The 18,942-nt window shown below is 47.9% G+C and overlaps 3 protein-coding genes and 1 long non-coding RNA gene across 6 annotated transcripts in view; 1 reads left to right on the forward strand and 3 right to left on the reverse strand.

Moving 5' to 3' along the window:
* Positions 1 to 5,498: 5,498 nt before the first annotated feature.
* On the reverse strand, positions 5,499 to 7,628 carry LOC138177165 (uncharacterized). The gene is made up of 2 exons (XR_011172447.1): positions 7,494 to 7,628; positions 5,499 to 7,342 (listed from the first exon to the last, which is right to left on the reverse strand). It is a non-coding gene; the product is annotated as an uncharacterized lncRNA (long non-coding RNA).
* On the forward strand, positions 7,403 to 10,461 carry LOC138177164 (uncharacterized). 2 transcript variants are annotated; one of them, XM_069108199.1, is made up of 3 exons: positions 7,403 to 7,554; positions 9,439 to 9,746; positions 9,830 to 10,461. In XM_069108199.1, the coding sequence occupies exons 1-3, from the start codon at positions 7,477 to 7,479 to the stop codon at positions 10,071 to 10,073; spliced, it is 630 nt and encodes a 209-aa protein (XP_068964300.1). In that variant the 5' UTR covers positions 7,403 to 7,476; the 3' UTR covers positions 10,074 to 10,461. The 2 variants fall into 2 exon arrangements, with proteins under 2 accessions (XP_068964300.1, XP_068964299.1); XM_069108198.1 differs by lacking the exon at positions 7,403 to 7,554 and having other exon boundaries at positions 9,158 to 9,746.
* Positions 10,462 to 10,583: 122 nt separating this feature from the next.
* HDAC6 (histone deacetylase 6) lies at positions 10,584 to 18,936 on the reverse strand. Of its 2 annotated transcripts, none has more exons than XM_069108187.1 (27): positions 18,662 to 18,936; positions 18,282 to 18,419; positions 17,974 to 18,062; positions 17,804 to 17,888; positions 17,611 to 17,651; positions 17,399 to 17,495; positions 16,958 to 17,055; positions 16,507 to 16,611; positions 16,320 to 16,388; positions 16,087 to 16,213; positions 15,920 to 15,985; positions 15,324 to 15,383; positions 15,093 to 15,182; positions 14,634 to 14,740; positions 14,346 to 14,413; positions 13,868 to 14,039; positions 13,647 to 13,775; positions 13,313 to 13,481; positions 12,998 to 13,131; positions 12,708 to 12,776; positions 12,422 to 12,614; positions 12,161 to 12,310; positions 11,873 to 12,047; positions 11,505 to 11,785; positions 11,265 to 11,411; positions 10,837 to 10,965; positions 10,584 to 10,752 (listed from the first exon to the last, which is right to left on the reverse strand). In XM_069108187.1, the coding sequence occupies exons 1-27, from the start codon at positions 18,851 to 18,853 to the stop codon at positions 10,684 to 10,686; spliced, it is 3,249 nt and encodes a 1,082-aa protein (XP_068964288.1). In that variant the 5' UTR covers positions 18,854 to 18,936; the 3' UTR covers positions 10,584 to 10,683. The 2 variants fall into 2 exon arrangements, with proteins under 2 accessions (XP_068964288.1, XP_068964287.1); XM_069108186.1 differs by having other exon boundaries at positions 11,505 to 11,788.
* LOC138177203 (cyclin-dependent kinase 20-like) overlaps positions 18,861 to 18,942 on the reverse strand; it is a 14,525-nt gene continuing 14,443 nt past the window's right edge. The window contains exon 4 of the mRNA XM_069108264.1: positions 18,861 to 18,929. Coding sequence (XP_068964365.1) covers positions 18,861 to 18,929 — 69 coding nt within the window. The remainder of the gene's footprint in view (positions 18,930 to 18,942) is intronic.

Below are 18,942 nucleotides of genomic sequence, written 5' to 3' on the forward strand. Positions count from 1 at the left end.
GGGGGGGGGGGGGGGGGGGGGGGGGGGGGCTGACGCCCCGTCAGAGATAGACCGAGCCTGGAGGGGGCGGGGCGGAGGAGGAGGAGTCTGGGAGGGAGGCTTGTATGATTGGCTCGGCAGGCCGTTGAGCTGTTCCGCAGCCCTCCCCGAGCCTTACAGCACTAGGCCCCTCAGAGACTGCGAGCGTGTGTTTCGGCCTGGGCCTTAGCCTTATCTCATAAACGTCGAAGCCGGGTCCAGAAGGCCTCGACCTGGGAGCAGAGGGCCTGGGCCTGCGCGCACACACTCTCTCCCCCGGCCCCAGCCCTGGGAGCTCGCCGGGTTCGAGAGCCAGGGCGGGGCAGGGGCCGGGACCTAGCGTTGCGAAGACAGAGAGCCAGGAAGGCCTGCTCCGCCCTAGCTGCGAGAGCGGGAGGTGAGGAGCGTCAGAGCCAGCCAACGCGCGAGCACTCCCGGACTTGGGCCCCGAGCCCGATTGGGTCGGGGCGGGCTGACGTTACAAGGCGCTGGGCGGGGCTCGCCCTGAGTGGGGAGGCCACGCCTTCCCACCGCTTCTGTTCTGACGTCAGAACTGGCCCACACTGATTCACCCTGCCTGCTTTGGATCCCCGTTTGGCCACGTCCCCAAAAAAGTCGTCTCAGCCCTCAAAGTCAGCTGTCTGTCTGTAGGTGGATCACAGGCTTTGTCATGAGTCCTTTGGAATTGTAGTCAGTCACTATGGGAATCAGAGATCCTAAGGCTTTCCTTACACTCTCACTGTTAGCATACAGGTTGTCCTTGTGGTTCTGCTCACTGCCGTCTGCATCAGTTCATGCAAGTCTTCCCAGGTTTCTCTGACACCATCCCCCTTCATCATGCCTTACGGCACACTAATATACCACAATTTGTTCAGCCATTCCCCAATTGTTAGGCCCTCCCTCGGATCCCAATTCTCTGCCACCACACAAATATTGTTGTACAAATGGGTGGGTCCTTTTCCTCATTTTTTATCTCTTTGGGGTAGTTGAATTGGGTAGTTGCCTAGTAGTTGTATTGCTGGCTAGTTCACAGCTCCACCTACAGTACATTAAAGTGCTTCTTTTTCCATAGCCCCTCCAGCATTTATAATTTTTCCCTTTTATCATCTCAGCCAATCTGATGGGTGTGAGGTGGGATTTCAGAGTTATTTTTAATTTGCCTTTCTCCAATTTTTAGTGATTTAGAGCATTTTGGTTATTGATAGCTTGGATTTCTTTTTTAAATAATATTTTATTTTTTCCAATTCCATGTAAAGACAACTTTTAACATTCATTAAAAAAATTTTTTTGAGTTTCAAATTTTCTTCCTCCCTCCTCCTCCCCCCTCCCTAAAATGGTAAGCAATTTCATATAGATTATATGTGTGCAATCATGTAAAACCTTTCATATTAGTCATTTTATGAAAGAAGAGACAAACCAAAAGGCAAAAAAAAAAAAACCTTGAAAAAATAAAATATGGAGATACTATGGTAACAGGGAAGCTCAAGACATAAACACACAAAAAATACAATGACTTGAAAACATCTACACTCAAAGCCTCAAAAAAAAAATGCCAATTAGACACAAGCCCAACAAGAATTCCTGGAAGTGTTAAAGAACAAGTTTCTTTAAAAAGATCAAAAATAATTTTCCTAAAAATCAAATGAGAATGCGACTGCCGGTGTTACCATAGTATCTCCATATTGTCAGGTTCTTTTTTTTTTTCTTTGCTCATTTTTCCAGCCTTCATTTTTATTTTGGACTTTATGTTAATGCTGTGTTCTGCTTACTTTGTGTTGGGGTTGGGGGTGGGGTATCTAGCCTGAGTGTATGTCCTCATATGTCCTTCTGCTGTTTTCACAACTTGGGCTGGGGGAAAACAGGCAACAAATGCACTGGAAAGCAAGTTGGAACTATGACCCAAAAGCTATTAACCTGTGCATACCGTTTGACCCAGTGATACTGCCACTAGGTCTATACCCCAAAGAGATTAAAGGAAGAGGAAAAGAGCCCATGTGTACACAGATATTTATGGCAAAGAACTGGGAACTAAGGGGGCATCATTTAATTGGGGAATGGTTGAACAAATTATAGTATATGGATCTGGCCCTGGGGAGGGAAGATTTCTCTCTCCATCCCCTTTCCTTCCCAGATGACATGAGAGGCCTTGATCTGTCCCAAGGTGGGAGGGGGAGGGGGAGGGGGAGGGGAAGGAGGCTGGGGAGCTGCCCTCCCCACAACAGACCAAACCAAACTGGGAAGTGTGAGGCTTGTTACCTGGCCTTCCCCAGATGTTTTCTAGTCATATCCAACTCGTTGTGACCCCATTTGGGGTTTTGTTGGCAAAGATACAGGAGTGCTTAGCCATTTCCTTCTCCAGTTCATTTTACAGTTGAGGAAACTGAGGCAAACAGGGTTAAATTAATTTCCCAGGGTCACACAGCTAGTAAGCGTCTGGTGCCATATTTGAACTCAAAAAGATGAATCTTACTGACCCCAGGCCTGACACTCTATCCACTGCAGTGCCACCTAGCTGCATGAATCATGGAAACCTATTGTGTTGTAAGAAATGATGAAGGACATGGCTTCACAGAAATCAAGGGAGACTAGTATGAATTGAGATAAAGTAAAATGATTAAAATCAGGAGAACAATTTATTACAATGACAACTGTCATGTTGTAAAGAAGTATTAGAACTAATGGGAGAAACCACATCAGTTCATGAAAGTCTTTCCAGATTCTGGAAAAACCTAGATTTCCATGAACTGATGCTGAGTGAAGTGAGCAGAACCAGGAGAACATTGTATACAGTAACAGCCACAGTGTGTGATGACCAACTTTGATAGACTTAGCTCTTCTCAGCAATGCAAGGATCTAAGACAGTGTAGCAGCAAGCACCCCAAGCGTCCTCAGGGTTTGCTGCTACCACAGGTTCTTGGATCTGCTTTGACAAAGGAAAGCAACTCAAAATGGGTTAACAAGCTTACTTTAATCAGTCAGACATATATCGTTTACCTTGTTCAGGAGAAAAGGTCAGCACCCTGAACCTCAAAGTATACAGGCATAATTATCAAGACAGAAACATCAAGTAGACAGATTTCCAAACTGTCCAACCATTACATCCATACCCAGTCAACATCTGGGTTTCCACATTCTGGGTTTTTCAAAGCTGGGGGACTCTGAACAACAGCTTCCCATAATTCAGATCAAATCACAGAACACTTCTCAAAGTGAGTCCCAAAAACAAAGCTACACATCAGGGCTTATATAGCCTTCTCCTGGCTCAGAGAATGTAACAACCTTATTGACTCACTGGCCAATCAAGAAGTATCTACTGAAAAACAAGCCTCCCCCACCCCAGGCTTCAGGTGCACATTAGCCTAGGGGCAGGGAAGATCTTTAAAATTTACATTCTTATTACAGACAGCCCCAAAAGACTCATGATGGAAAGTTCTATCTACATGCAGTGAAAGAACTATGGAGTCTGAATGCAGATGGAAGCAGGCTATTTGCTCTTTTTGTTTGTCTGTTTCTTCTTTCTTGTGGTTTTTAGGAAAATAGTATTTCATTACATTTGTATACCACTTGTTTAGCCATTCCCCAACTGATGGGCATCCCCTCAGTTTCCAATTCTTTGCCACCACAAAAAGAGCTGCTATAAATATTTTTGTACATGTGGGTCCTTTTTCCTTTCTTATGATCTCTTTGGGAAACAGACCTAGTAGTGGTATTGCTGGGTCAAAGGGCACACACAGTTTTATAGCCCTTTAGTTCCAAATTGCTCTCCAGAATGTTTGGTTCAGTTCACAACTCCACCAACAATGTGTTAGTTTTCCAGTTTTCCCACATCCTCTCTAACATTTATCATTTTCCTTCTTTGTTATATTAGCCAGTCTGATAGATGTGAGATGGTACCTCAGATTTGTTTTAATTTGCATTTTCTCTAATCAATAGTGATTTAGAACATTTTTTTAATATGACTATAGAAAGTTTTAATTTCTTCATCTGAAAACTGCCTGTTCATATCCTTTGACCATTTATCAGTCATGAAATGACTTGTATTCTTATAAATTTGATTCTGTCCTATATATATATTTTAGAAATGAGGTCTTTGGGGGCTCACTTTAGGAAGAGTTGTGTGATTTTTCCAGATGAGACTCTGGACAGCTGTTGAGCCCCCTGGCTTTGAAAACCCAGATGTTGGTGCTTCCCTCTCTGGTAACTAACTAGATCATTTTACAGATGAAGAAACTGATGCAAACTGTAGTTAATGACTTGCCCAGGTCATCCAGAGAGAATTTCTATTCTACCATGAGAGGGAAACAGTATCAAAACACAAAGGATATTAAAAGAAAACAACAATAGCAATGACAACAATGACCAGGATACTTGTCAAGAGCTGCCTTTGAAATTCTGAAAGTCCAGAGGCTGCTTGGGATTTCTATAGGGGACGTCCCAGAGGGGGCATTGGACAGAAACTTTTGTCTCTTCTCTCTCAACATTCAGGTGTGAATAGCACGATGGCTAGCTGTTGTAGCAAAAAAACATCAGTGGTTAATTTTGTGATGTGGTCTGGAAAGGAATGCTAGGGTTTTGTTTGTTTTACAACGTTCATTGTATTCTTTTGTTATTTGGAGTTTTATGTAGCCTATTTACATTAGCATAGTTTCTTCTTAATGAATATTTACCAACTAAAAGATGCTGAGAGATATGGATAGTGAAATCTTTTAGAATAACTTCATCAAATTAATACAATTCTGATGTACAGTAAAGCCTTTCCCTTTTAATGGTATCCCAAGGTTTCCAGGTAGAACCTATGACAATGTGCTTCTGCATCCAGCAAAGATGAATTTTAAAAAATAAAAACATTTAGTGTTAAATATAATAATTAAGCCAATGTGTAAACCTTTTTGTTGTGTTATAGAAAAGTTAAAAGGTAAAATTTGCTGTCTTAAAATTGCAATCATTGCTTACTACCATCACAGTTTCTCCCCTCATAAGCTTAGAGGTCTTATTGTACAAAAACATATTTTCTTTCATACTGTATTTTTAAAAGGCTAAGCAATACTTTTGGTTCATTTGCCCATTTTTCTATAAATGGCTGAAAATAATCACCATCACACAATCATTCAATTGAAAATTAGAGGTGAAATCTCACCACATTATGATGATTGTATTTACCAAAGCATGCCTAAATTAGAAGCTTCAGAAACAACATGCTTTACAAGTAGTAAATATTCCATTCCAGTCCTACATTGCCTGAAGGCTTTGGACTGTATTACTCTACATGTCCATCATTGGAACAATAGACTAAAATGTTGCTGCAAGGTTAGAGACATCAAACCCACTCAACCACTCTTCATAAGGAATGTTTGGATAACCAAGACTTGAGGCAAATATTTGTTAGTAGCCCTTATGACAAGGTAGGAACAGCCCATGATCTTATTAGTATCTGGTCATTTATAGTTTTCTTTTTCCTATCAAAACATGAACATAGATAATCAGAATAAATTGTTTATTTCCCACATTACCAGGCAATTATAAATATTTCAGCAAGAGGGTTACAACATGCCAAGGTATGAATCTAACAATAATTAAGGATGCAAATGCCATTGTAGTCCACTGTTGATGTTCTTAAATACTTTTCATCCGACTAGCTTCTACAGGAAAAACCTCAAAGCATTATAAAGCAGGGAGCAGCATTTAAACAGCTGCTAAGGCTAGCAGCTTTAAACTAGCTTTTTAAACTAGCTGCTAAGGCTAGTGAGGTGGTCCAGGCTCTTCCCTGGACCACCTCACAGACTAAAGTGTATCACACAAGTATAATCAGTTCAAAACTACATAATTCTAAATACATATAATTTCATCACCATAAGTATATGTACATATCTGTATATATACATATAATATGCAATAATATATTGATATACTGCAGGTAGTGATTTGCTTTTGTGGACATATATGTGTACATGTGGATATGCATGTATATCAATATATGAAGAAATAAATATGCATGAAAGCACAAAAAAAAATGAGGCCTTTATCAGAGATACTTACTGAAAAAATTATTTCCCAGCTTTATATCTTTTTTGTTTTTGCTTTTTTGGAGGGAAATTGGGGTTAAGTGACTTGCCTAAGGTCACACAGCTAGTTTTGTGGGGGGGGGGGTGTTTTTTTTTCTGTTAAGTGTCTGAGGTCGCATTTGAACTCAGGTCATCCTGACTCCAGGGCTGGTGCTCTATTCACTGCGCCACCTAGCTGCTCCTCCACCACTCTATTTCTTAGCTAGTACCAAAGAGTTTTCATGATTGCTACTTTATAATACAGTTTTAGATCTGGTATGGCTAGGCCACCTCCCCTTGAGTTTCTTTTAATTCTTTTGACCTTCTTTTGTTCTTCCAGATTAATTTTGTTACTCTTTTTTTGCAGCTCTATGAAATAATTTTTGGTAGTTTGTTTGGTATGGTGCTGAATAAATAAATTAATTTAGGTATAATTGTCATTTTTATTATTTTAGCCCAGCCTACCCATGAGCAACCAATATTTTACATTATTTAGAGCTGACTTTATTTGTATGAAAAATATTTTGTAATTGTGTTCATATTCTTGACTACATTCCTTGGCAGGTAGGCTCCCAAATATTTTATATTGTCTACAGTTATTTTAAATGGAATTTCTTCTTATCTCTTGCTGCTGGGTTTTGTTGGTAGTATATAGAATTGCCAATGATTGAGTGGGTTTATTTTATATTGTGCAAGTTTGTTAAAATTATTAAATATTTCAAGTAGTTTTTAGTTGATTCTCTAAGTACACCATCATATCATCTGCTGTTTCTTCTAATTTCTTTTTCTTATTGCTAAAGCAAGAGTACAATATTGAGTAACAGTCCTTGTTTCACCTCCAATCTTATTGGAAATAAGAAGCATTGCTTTAAAGATCATATTCCATTATTTCCTTTGATTTGTCATGCCCAAGAAATAGGTTCTGCCTCCCTGCCACAATTCCTTGGGATGTAATATTTGTTGTTTGACATCGAAGTTCTCCATTTTTACCCCATTATTTCTGGGATCAAATGGAGGAGACTGGGGGTGGCAGTGGGGTGGAGAGGTTTAAGGCCATAGCCTGAAGGAAGAATAGAAAGGATTGGGTGTTGGGGATGTGGGACAGGTGAATCGCACTGAAAGCCAGAGCTCAGGTCAGACTGAAATGACCACCTTTCCTCTTTAACTGCAATTGTGAGTGCAGAGTCCCTTCCCTGGGGTCAGTTTCCATCAGAGGGTTGGATGTGATGATTGCTAAGGTCTCCTCCAGCTCTGACCTTCTGTGACCCTAAGATCCCTTTTTCCTTAAGAGAAAGAAAGGTGAAAGGAATGTGCATTAGAAGCTGGCACAGGACTGCAGGGAGGAAGTAACACGCTTGCGCTGACAGCAAAGGAAGAAGGGAGGGAGGAGCAAGCCACAGGCTAGAGGAGGAGGAGGATGGCACTGCTGGTCACCTTGGTTTGGGCTGGAGTCCTGCTCCTCTCAACAGCAACCCATGGAGATGTTGTTGTGCAGGTATTCATCAGGTCTTCTCCATATGGGATTGTGCCTGGCAATGGTTGGGGGAGGAGAATATCTGATTAGGGTTCCTGCAACTGCCATCACTCGTCTACCGGATTCAGCAGAGGGAGGAGCTGTCCGAGGTCCTGGAGGAAAGGAAAAAGGCTGGGCTGGATATGTTTGGGTCTTTGTGTGACACTATGTGTGTGTGATTGGGTTAAGTCTTTGGGTGATAATTCTTTAGACATTTGGCCTTTGTACCATTGTGATGTTATGGTTGTGTGCGATTGTTTCATTGTGTCTTAATGACTAGCATGATCACACTTGTGGCTTTGTGTGGAGTCATGTGTCTCTATGTATGGTCAGGACACGTCTGTGGATAGTTGTGTGACATGGTGTCAGGAGTTGCCAGGTGGGGGTAGGGGTTGGGGCAGCGCAGAGCATGTCTCTCAATCCCCTAGTCCCTGCTGCAACCACCCCCACACTCCTCATCCTGCTCCATTTCCTTGGAGCTCCTCCAAACTGGTGTGTATTGGGGGTGGGGAAAGGGAGCCAGCAAGTTTGGAGACCAGGCTTGTGGCTCCTGAGGGCCTCGTCCTTGCGGCTGTGCTTCTGCGATGGCCTTGGAGATTTCAAGGACTAAGCAATTTGATTTGGTTGGGTTGTTTTTCCATGTAAGTTTTGTTAATATCTTTGTGCTAAAGTTTTGTCACATCCATTTCCAAATCTAACCCTTCTCCTCCATTACAACTATCAATTTTGTCTTGTCTCTGACATGAAAAAGGTGCTTTCTGCCAAAGCACAAGGCTCTCCTTCAGCCAAATTAGTGGCCATTTGGTGGACTTTGAAGAAGTCTCTGGACCGTACAAACGACTTAGAAAAAGTCCCCACTGAGTCATTTGAAGACACCTGAGCAGGGAGATTTGTGTGTAGGGAGCTTCTAGTCCTCACAGAAATGATTCAAGATTGTAATATGCTGAAAAAGGAGGTAAATCATGGGCAAGAAATCGAGCCTTGGACTCAGGATTTGGATTTCAACCCAGTTCTGTCTTTGTGACCGTGGACAAGTCAATTGCCCTCCATGGGCCTGTTTCTTCACCTGTAAAATGAGAGGAATTGGAGTTGGACTCTATGGTCTTGAAGGTCATTTCTGGATAGAAAGAGGATAAATAATTGTGCACAGAGAGAACCTTCCCAATACTAGCAATCTGGCAAAGAGCTACAAAGCTATGACTGTGCCTATCCTTTGGTGTAGTCTCAAAGCAGGCATTGTGGTCTCAGACGGAGGTGGGGGAGGGGCCGCCAGTCATGGTTAAATCAGACCTTCCAAAGCCTTTTCAAGCCATCTCCCTTCCCCACAAATAGTTGGTAGCTCGACACTTCCATGTTTGCAATGACATGAAAATTCACTCATTTTTAGATTTCCTAGAAATGGGGAGGTTTAAGAAGCACACTCGCCAGGTAGATGGAATCCAGCTGGCCATGTCAAACCAAAGAATTGTGTCTCGGTTTGAAGAACCGATATCAAATAGTCCAGAAAAGGAAATACTGAAGAGGGGGCATGTGCTTGGCTGTCTTCCTTTACCTAAAGGGCAGTCATGAAGGAGGATTGGATTTGTACCACTTGTAACGAAGGCAGGAGCAGGGGCCATGGATGGTAGGTCCAGAGGTATATCTAAGCTTGCCATCAGGAAAAACTTCCCCTCAAAGCTAACCCAGAGTGGAATGGGCTGCCTTGCAGCCAAGAGGCAATGGCCAATTATCACGCACATGGTAGATATTCAGGGAATGGCTGCAGGAGCTGGGTCTTTTAAATGCCTTCTAGATTTTTTTGATAACATGTTTGTTCTTCAGTTACAAATGGGGACCCTGAACACATTTTCTTTCTGGGTCCCACAGCCCCGGACCCTGCCCTTCTCTTGGAACCTTGGGCAAATGGCAAGGGCCCTGCAGTTGGACTGGCCACCAGGTTCCCCCAAGGCAGCCCTGCTGGCCCAGGCCCTAGAGCGGCTTCTCAAGGCAGAGGCTGGGTGGCAAGAGTGGGAACGGGAAACCAAGGCTGAAGCTGCTGCCCTGGCCCAGCTCCTCTTGCACCTGTGGGGCAGCTCCCATCTTGAGCCTGAGGTCAACATGGAGGAGGCAGTGGTACTTGGTCCCAAGGCCCAGGCCAAGGATGAAGCAGCAGATTCCAAGCAGGCATTACTCAGGTACCACTGGAGGGAAGGTGGATGGGCATGGGGAAGAGGCAGAATTAGTGGCACTGAAGACTTCTGCATTTTTCTGCCCACAGATTCCTGATGAGCCGGCTATCGGCCAAGATGTCAAAGACCCGAATCACTCCCACCTTGATCTGGGGGGAACCATGGCTCCCACAACATCGTCGTTTGCGCCGGGACCTGGGGCCAGGTCTTGCTCCCATGTCGCAGGGGACTGCGCTACTGCACTTGAACCGCCTGGAGGCCTCAGGAGCCAAGGGCAGGGCTCAGTTCCAACGTGGGGTGCCACTTGGCACCACACACTACTGGCCAGAGTGACCTAAGGCTCCTTGTTTCCTGTCTCTCCCCTCCATCATGCATGTTTATCCCCACCTTAGCACCCAAGCTTAATAAAACAGCCTCCTTCCTGCCCCTGCAAGCAAAGCAGAGTCCGTTTCATCTCTGGTCCCCTTGCCAACCTCTGAGACATTTTCCAGGTCCTCCTGGGTTTCACTCAAACTTCACTCCAATTTCCTGGAAATAGCCTCTTCCACACCAGCTCCCCAGGGGTCCTGACGCCAGTTTGCTTTGCATTAAGATTGCTATCTTATGGTGCGGCCAGGTAGCACAGCGAGTAAGAGCACCGACTCCAGTGTCGGGATGACCTGGAGATCGAATTCCGGGCTCAGACACTTAGCACCCACCCAGAAACACCTGGCCGTGTAACCCTGAGCAAGTTACTTAACCCTGATTGCTTAAAAAAAAAAAAAAGATTGCTATCTTATGGTGGCACTTTTGATCTGCCCCCTCCCCGCCATCAACTACAAAATGGGTGGGTAAGGAAGCAAGTGTCTTTGGATTTTCTCTTTTATTTAAGGAAGCCAGTGTCTGCCAGAGAGATGTAGGAATTAGAATGGCAGCATAGGAGGAACCACAGGGCAATCAGCTGTCATGGCAATGTTGGCATCTCCTCCCCAAATTTGGACTGGTACGCAGTCTTCTTGGCCTCCAGCAGAACCTAGACAAAGGCCAGACAGTTTGAGGGAGGCCTTGTCTTGATGCCCAGCCCATGGGAGCCAGCAGCCACTTCAAGGGGACTCACCTCATGGTTCACATAGGCCTGGCAAGTGTAACACCAAGCTGACAGGTCGGCATAGCTTAGGACCAGTGGGTGGCCTGAAGCCTCATGGTGCTGCAGCATGTGAGCCTGAATGTAGCGTCCACAATGAACCTAGAGGCAGCCAGCGAGGGAAGGGATGATCATTTATCAAGGCCCTTTCCCAATGTTTCCTTTTGTGTCATGACCACCCTTCGAGGCAGGCACATCATGATTCCCATTTCACAGGTGAAGAAATTTAGGCACAGATGAAGTGACCTGCCTAGTGACCTGGTGATAACCAGAGCTAGTAGATGGGGACTTCCTGACTCTGTGCACTGTGGCACCCCCTGGCGACCATAAGAATGAGAGCAAGCCTCTAGTGCCATTAAACATATGGCCATGCACACTCCATACCACCTTCCCTGGCCCACCTGATAGCAAGACAAACAAAGCCAATTCTCTAGGCGGCTTCCACAGTCCTGGCATGGCTGGGTCACATCCAGGCCTCCCTCAGGCACCGAGCGCACAGTCACCAGGTGTGGGCACCAGGATAGTGGGGTTACAGCATAGAATGTGGCCTACAAGGTTGTTTAAAATAGCCATAAGGTCAGGCCTGGTGGGATTCCTGCCACATCTTCATCAGCTGGGGTCTGGGGATGAAACACACTCACCCCCTCAGCATCAAATTGGTCCCCTATCATCAGCAGGCTGGGAGTGGCCGGGCCCCCTCCCCCTGCTGCCTCCCCAAGCAGGCCAGGCTCTTCAGGGTCCTCGAGCCGCAGGGACTCCAGGCCTAGGGTTTCCTGGAGCACAGGGGATGGAGGCCGTTCCTCCAGCTTCAGTCCTGTAGCCAATGCTTCTGGGAGGCTCTCTTCTGGAAACTTCTGGCCCAGGGTACTCTCCTTTTCAGCTTGCTCCAGTTGGGTCTCCCTTCCTTCCACCTCCATCTCTACTGCTGGATAGTGAATGGAATGGGGAGAAGCCAATCATCTTCCCATCCTGTGGGATCCTACAAGGCCCTGCCCGAAGCTCTGCTCACCAGGAAGCCGAAGGCTCTGCCAATACCTCTGGTGGATCTGGGCAACCTTAGCCAGTGAGAGGAAGGCACCAGGCAGCGGAGGCCGAAGCCAGGGTAACAGTGGCGGTGGGTCACCTAGAAGGGTCCGGGTACAAGCAGCCATGGATTCTGAGATGGATGTTAGGTTGTAGCCACCCTAGAGGGAGGAGAAGAAAGGTAGGGGGACATGGAGGACCTGGAGTCATGGGTAAGGAGGATGGAGGGAAGACCATAGGGAAAGGAAATGGGAGAGGCCTGCAGGAATTGTACCTCAAGAACCAGGGCAATGCGGCCACCAGCCAGCCCTGTCAACAGGTGAGTCATGTGTGCATAGCCCTCAGGGGAGACTAGGCAGCCTCCAAGTGGGTCCCCCTGAGCAGCATCGAAGCCAGCAGACACCAGCACCAGCTCAGGGTTGAACTACAACACAATCAAAGCACGAGAAACATTTGCTCGGCCTCTCAGGTGGATACTGTTGCCAGGACAGGCCATGCCACCTCCCCAACCATCTTCTTTTGCTGCCAACCTCACCTCATAGGCAATGGGCATCACAACATGGTGCATGGCAGTGAGATAGTCAGGATCTCCAAGGCGGGGCCCATTCCATGCCACGTTGACATTGAAGCCCTCTCCCTGGCCCTGGCCCACAAAGCTGCTAGCACCATCCTCAGCCATGGGAAAGAAGGAGCCATGATCATAGCGGTGCAAGGACACGTACAGCACACTACCCAGGGAAAAGCTTGTCAGAAGGCAGAGGCAGACCTGAACCCTGTCCTAGCACCTCCCTGTGAGATTTCTGACCTTCCTCAAGCCTTACCTTGGATCTTTCTCAAACATGTGCTGGGTTCCATTACCATGATGAATGTCCCAATCCACAATCAGGATTCTGTAAGAGGTGACAGGGAGCCACTTTTTCAGGCCTACCCCAGCTCTTTCCTTTCAGCACCCCTTAGACCAAGCACTCAGCAGCTTTTGTGTGGCCTGAGGATTACCAATTCTACTGAACCACATCTCTCCAGAGGCCAGGTTAAAAACCCCTGCCTTTGAGAGTGAAGGTGAACAGCACTCCTTTCACTCACTCCAGCTCCCTGCCTCAGCTGTACTCACCTGAGGGCCCGGCCTGCCACCTCCTGAGCATGGCGTGCGGCTATGGCCACAGAATTGAAGAAGCAGAAACCGCAGGCGGCATCTTTTTCAGCGTGGTGGCCTGGTGGGCGGACAATGGCCAGCCCATTCTGCACCTGTGCTGAGGCCAAAAGGCAGAGGATTACCTCATTTCCTGCCCTCTGTTATATGCCTCCTCTTTCCACACCCCACCCTGGAGCCAAGCTGTGTTACAACATGCCACACCACACCACACCATGAGAATGCTATCCCATCCCACACCCCCAAATAGGTGGAGCCCTCTTTTTCACTACGTGCCTCCCTAGCCAAGATGGCCTCCACCAGACGGCAAGCCGCTCCGGCAGCAAGCTGGGCACAGACAAAGGAGTGGGGAGAGATATAGATGGAGTTGTAATTTTCGCCCTCCCGATGCAGGTCCCGAGGCTTCAGCCCACTCGTGGTCCGAACACGATCAATATACTCCTCACTTGATATGAGAAAGAGAGAAAAAGTGGGGAAGAGGAATAAGTAATGCATGGAGAGGAAAGAACAGAAGACAGTCAAGGAACAGAGAGAGGACAGGAATAAAGAAAGAAAACAGAGAAAAAAGGAGGATGGAGGAGAGGAGAGAACAGAGTGAACAAGGGGCTACCTGTGGCAGCTCAGCAACTCATGGTCTGTAGCAGAGCGGGCAGGCAAAAGGAGGCATCGAGGGGTCAGCCCAAGCTCCGCGTGGCGCTGAGCTATCTGGGCAATGCGTTCAGGCCGCTCGGGGTGGTGGCTGGAGAAGGGCCAGAGAGGGTCATGAAAGGGAAGGGAGGTCATGTGACCCCTAGCAAATGGTTCCCTCAGCCAGCGATCCAAGCCCAGTACCTGTCCCACATATTGAAATGCTCCATCATTCTCTCATCATATACCAAGCCCGTTCGGTTCAGAGGCGGGGGCAGGCCCAGGGCCTCACGACTGGGTGGGGGGCCTAGGGTCACCCCTCTGTACTCTTTCTCCTTGTCCGACAGGGGTGGGGATGAAAAGATTTGAGCAGGCCCTGGAAAAGGAAAAGGACTTGTCCAAGGCCAAGCCACCATTTGAACCCAGTCCTGAGTTCTCCACTATGCTTGCTTCTGTGGGGAAGTGGCTGCCTGTCCCACAGACGTCCACTTGTTCCCAGCCTTAGCCCCAATGGAATCCTTTGGTTCTCCTCCCTCCTGACCCATCGCCCTCATTCCTCATGAACTGAGGGCTGAGACCCTAGGTGCCTTTGGACAAGCAGAGGCAAAGGAACTGAGGACCCACTCCTTTCACCCTTCCAACCCTCCCATGTCCCCTTGACCCTCTCAGCTGTCTCACTTACGAAACCTCTCTATGACCTTCCAGAAAGGTCTCTGCGCAGCCAGGGTACAGGACAAAGAAGCCAGGGCACTGCCGGTTGGAAAAACAAGAGAAGCCATCAGAGCTGAAGGGGGTGGGACATCACCTAGTCCCATGCTTTCATGAGCTGAAGGCAGGACAAGGGACTCAAAACCAGAGAATGTCTGAGACAGAAGGGACCCTCTAGGTTACTGATGGCAATCCCCGAAGGTCACCCAGATCTCAAGTAACAGCCCCCCACATTCCTCCCCACCCCCCAGAGGTTTCTCACCTGGGACAGGGGGCACAAGGTGTGGCCAACATGGGGCATGGGTCTCCCAGGAGGGTCTGGAGAGTAGCACTGACCCCCAAAGCAAGGGAACACAAGTTGTAGCCACCCTGGAGGGAGGGAGACACAACTCAGAGAGGGAAAGGAAAAGAATCACGGAGGGAATTGGACACTCTTGGAGGTAAAGCAGTTGTCTCATGGGAACCTAGCATGAAAGTAGGAATACGGTGAAAACAGTGCTCAGGGACATTAGACGGAAAAGGGCAGAGGAGGAAGGAGCAGGGGGAGCACAGGCTCTCAGGCGCCCCCTAGAACGCCTTCACCCTGACTAGGCCCTGGCCTATACCTAGGTCCACTGAGCAAGGCAGGAAAGCAGTTCTGTGAGTAAATGCAAGGAAGTCACGGAGAGGGGAAAGATGGACGAACACATAGACTGTGAAAGACACCAAAATGATCTCTCACCTCCAGAGACAGAATCAGCTTCCCCTTAGCCAGACTCATGAGCAAGTGAGTGAGGTGGGCAAACCCCCCTGGAGTGACTGCCATTTCTCCCTGGGGAAAGAAAGAGGGAGGAGCCAAGTGCTGTGTCCTAGGTCCCAGCCCACTTTGCCAGGGGTGAATGAGAGCAACCCAAAGATTGTGGCCCTGCCCTCCCCTCGCCTCCAGTCTGTCCCTCCTTGCCAAGGGGCCTACCTTGGGGTCCCCCAGCATGGCATCAAAGCCAGCAGCCACAAGAACCACCTGAGGCTGAAACTAGAGATGGAAGAGAAGAGCATTAGCCTGGCTTTGTGCCCTGCCTATATAGCTTCTCCCCACCAGGCTTCACACCGGATTCAAGCAACCTTCCTCCCAACCCTACCAGCCAAGGTCCCGAGCATTCCAAATTCTCCTCCCTCCTGACCCATTGCCCTCATTCCTCATGAACTGAGGGCTGAGATCCTAGATGCCTTTGGACAAGCAGAGGCAAAGGAACTGAGGACCCACTCCTTTCACCCTTCCAACCCTCCCATGTCCCCTTGACCCTCTCAGCTGTCTCAGTTACGAAACCTCTCTATGACCTTCCAGAAAGGTCTGTTGCTGCTACCATTAGCACTCCAATCTTTCCTCACCCTTGCAAACTGAAGCCTACCATGCCCCTCAGCTCTGCCCCACTCAGTCCCCTGAAGCCAGACTCCATCTCCTTCCCAGACCTCAGCACTCTAGCTTGGTCCCTCAGCTTCTGCATTCAAGCCCTCACTACTAGGTCACCCAACACTCTTCTGTTTAAGGGCCCCACCAGGTTGCATTACCTCTAGCGCGATGGGCAGCAGCACATGTAAAAAGGAGCTGATGTAGTCTCCATCCCTCATCCCCACCTAGGGAGGGAGACACAGCAAAACAGAGAAATGGACAATGAGTGTAGCCACTTGAGAAGGCCTGTTAGGCCAGGGCCTTCTTCAAGTGCTAGGGGCCTGACCTGGTTCCAAGGCACGTTGACAGTGTATCCCTGACCCTTGCCACTGCCTGCTGCCTGCCAGTCCGAAGCTTTTAGGTGAGGCCAGAATTGGCCCTGCTCATAGCGGTGAACAGAGAAGTAGAGGACACTGGAGAAGGAAAAGGAAGATTTTAGAGTGGAGGGGCTTGGGGCAGCAGGGAAAGGAATTCAAAGCCCTCTAACTATACTAAGGAGAGGGCTCACTCTGAACATACCTGGGGTCCTCCTCGAAGATGAACTGTGTGCCTTGACCATGGTGGACATCCCAGTCTACAATGAGTATCCTGAAAAAGGTAAAAGGTCCCCTGAGAGTTCACCTCCTGCCCAGAGAAGCAGGGGCCTGTCACTGGGCAGTCTTGGTGAGCAGATTCCCCAGAAAGCCCACATTGCCCTTAGCCTCACCGTGAGACATGGTGCTTTTCTTGGGCATAGCGGGCAGCAATGGCAACATTGTTGAACATGCAGTAGCCATTCATGTTCTCACGCTGGGCATGATGGCCAGGGGGCCTAGGACCAGAAGAACAAGCACAAGATGAGAGGGGATCTAGGCACTGATTAAAGGCAGAACTTGCTTTTAAAAAAAAAGCAACAATGAACCCCTACATCTTATATCAACATCATGGTGCAAATAGTAATAGTAATAGTACATAATAGTAAATATTAATAGTACAGGGATGGGCAGTGAAGCCAGAGCACAAATGGGGCTTAGAAATGATGTGAAGCAACTTCCATTTCCAGAAATGGGTCATGAGGTCCCAAGAGGACACAGAGACAAATTCCCTCAGATGAGGAAGAGAGGGATGAGGGGAGCCCAGGCTCATATTGCCTTCCACCTTCCCTCTCCAGTACCTACCTGACAAGAGCTAGTCCGTTCCGGATCTCGCCTAGCATCAAGGCATCCACCAGCCGAAGCAGTGCCCCAGTAGCCAAGAGGGCACAAGGGAATGAGTTCTGTTTCAGGTTTGGAGGGGTGAAAAACAGGAAAAAGAGACCAGTGTGAACCCAGAAAAAGATCAGAAAGGGAGTGGGGGGAGAATAGACAAGGGTGGCAGGAGAGGGAGGGAGACAGGAAGACAGAAAAGAAGAGTAAGACAAAGAAGAAAGAAGGCACAAAAAGAGAAAGAAACAAGAAAGATGAAAGAGGAGAAAAATAAAAAAAAAGAGTAGAAAGAAACAAAGAACAAGTGGGAAGGCAGAGAGGAAGCATGCAGGCTGCCAGGCAGTTTCTGGGATCTGCATTCTTCTATTCTCGTCAATTTCCCAGAGGCAGCTTGGTGTGAGGTTGTTGGCTCACCGGGTGCAGGTAAACAGAATCATAAGTGTCTGAGAGGGCCTGACGCTCCGTTTCTGTCATCTGTGGTGTGGAGGCCATCAGGTCCACGTATTCTTGGCTGTTATTCCAGAGAAAGGTGGATATAGGATTCTACAGTCTTAGAAGGTTTGATGCTACCCAAGAAAGAACCCCAAGGGAAGGAAGGGCTGGATTTAGTAGCCCTTTCTGCTCACCTATGGACAAGATGCAGTTCCTGGGGTGTGGCTGGCTGGGCCTGTGGGAGTAAATACAGGAAAGGAGTCTTTTATGGGAAGCACTTAATGTTTGCTGACAATTTCGAAGGGGAGAAACCCCTGGACGGGATGGAGATGTAAGCAGTGAGCTGCTTGTTTTCAATGAGAGTGTAAGAGGTGAGACTAGCCTCACCTCAATGTGGATACACCGCTCCAGCAGACTGTCCCTGGCCAGTTGGTCTTGCACAGCTTGAAGGCATTCTGGTCTTTCAGGGAAACTAAGGTAATCATAAAGTGAAAAAGTTGAGTCTCCTTTTGTCTTCTGCCTGAACACCCTTTTCTCTTTCCCCTTTCTTGGCTCACCTTTCATCCCAGGGGCAGTGGAAACCACCCATTCTCTCGTCCAGCACCAGACCTGTCCCTGAGGGTACTGCTGATTCAGCCTCAAGGTCCTAGAAGGGAACAGTAAAGGAAGAAAAGAAATGGTTGAGAAGGTTGGCCACTAAGGAGATCCTGTTTCCCCAACTGGGACTGAAAAACCTGAATCTAAAGAGGTTGAAAGGAGTTGGATAAAGGTGCCTTAGATGGTCACCTAAAGTCTTATGTAAGAAATGAAAAAGAGGCCCAAGTACCCTAGGTTGAGATGGTTAAGGGAATGGACACAAACTCACTAGATCCTGCAGGCTGGTCACCAGATCTTGCTCAAACACCTGACTCAATTTCTTTGCTCGACCTCTTCGCCGGGCCTCAGCCAAACGTGGGCTGGCCCGAGGGACTGGCGATCCCCTCCGACCTCCTCGCTTTTGCCCCTAAAGAAGACACAGAAAGTCAGCTCAGATGGTAGGAAACAATGGCATCTTTAGGGAGACGATTGCTCCATCTTTTCTATCCTCAGAAAGGTTTCCCAATACCCTCATCCCTGGAGAACTGCTTTCTGCCCTCCTCATATCACGGACTTGCCTTGGCCTCCTTCTCCAGATGCCCCCTCCCTCAGCCAGAAGAAAAGATTCCCAGCCTCCTCATCCTGATGACTCAAGTCAACTGAACTGACCATCATGCCGGTGTCAGAGGGTGATCGGCTTGGGCTCCCTCCACGATGACTGGGGCCTGCTTTCTCTGGCTGGGATGCCATGAGCCTTGGCAAGGACTGCTGACCTGACCCACCAGGAGACCTGACCTGAAGGGAAACAGCTCGATTCTCAGGATGACCCTGACAACAGTCCAAACACCGGTCCAGGCACATCCTCGTCCTAGTCCTCCTGCTCAGGGGCCACAAGCCTCCTCTGCACCTCCCCCCGTCTCGTCCTCCGACCCTGCCCCTGGGGGGGGGGG

The sequence above is a fragment of the Petaurus breviceps genome, unplaced genomic scaffold (genome assembly GCF_028583685.1).
Source record: "Petaurus breviceps papuanus isolate PSGF00001 unplaced genomic scaffold, PetGlider_PUasm1.0 90333, whole genome shotgun sequence".
NCBI classification, from domain to species: domain Eukaryota; kingdom Metazoa; phylum Chordata; class Mammalia; order Diprotodontia; family Petauridae; genus Petaurus; species Petaurus breviceps.

What these genes read in the sequence shown, in the direction of transcription:
- HDAC6 (XM_069108186.1), bottom strand. Translation starts at nt 18,853, where the DNA reads ATGTGCCTGGACCGGTGTTTGGACTGTTGTCAGGGTCATCCTGAGAAT. An exon ending in AACGGACTAGCTCTTGTCAG is followed by an intron (nt 16,612 to 16,957) that starts GTAGGTACTGGA and finishes TTCTGGTCCTAG; the next exon opens with GCCCCCTGGCCATCATGCCC. An exon ending in AGGCCTATGTGAACCATGAG is followed by an intron (nt 10,753 to 10,836) that starts GTGAGTCCCCTT and finishes GCCTTTGTCTAG; the next exon opens with GTTCTGCTGGAGGCCAAGAA.
- LOC138177164 (XM_069108198.1), top strand. Translation starts at nt 9,190, where the DNA reads ATGGATGGTAGGTCCAGAGGTATATCTAAGCTTGCCATCAGGAAAAAC. An exon ending in TCCAAGCAGGCATTACTCAG is followed by an intron (nt 9,747 to 9,829) that starts GTACCACTGGAG and finishes TTCTGCCCACAG; the next exon opens with ATTCCTGATGAGCCGGCTAT.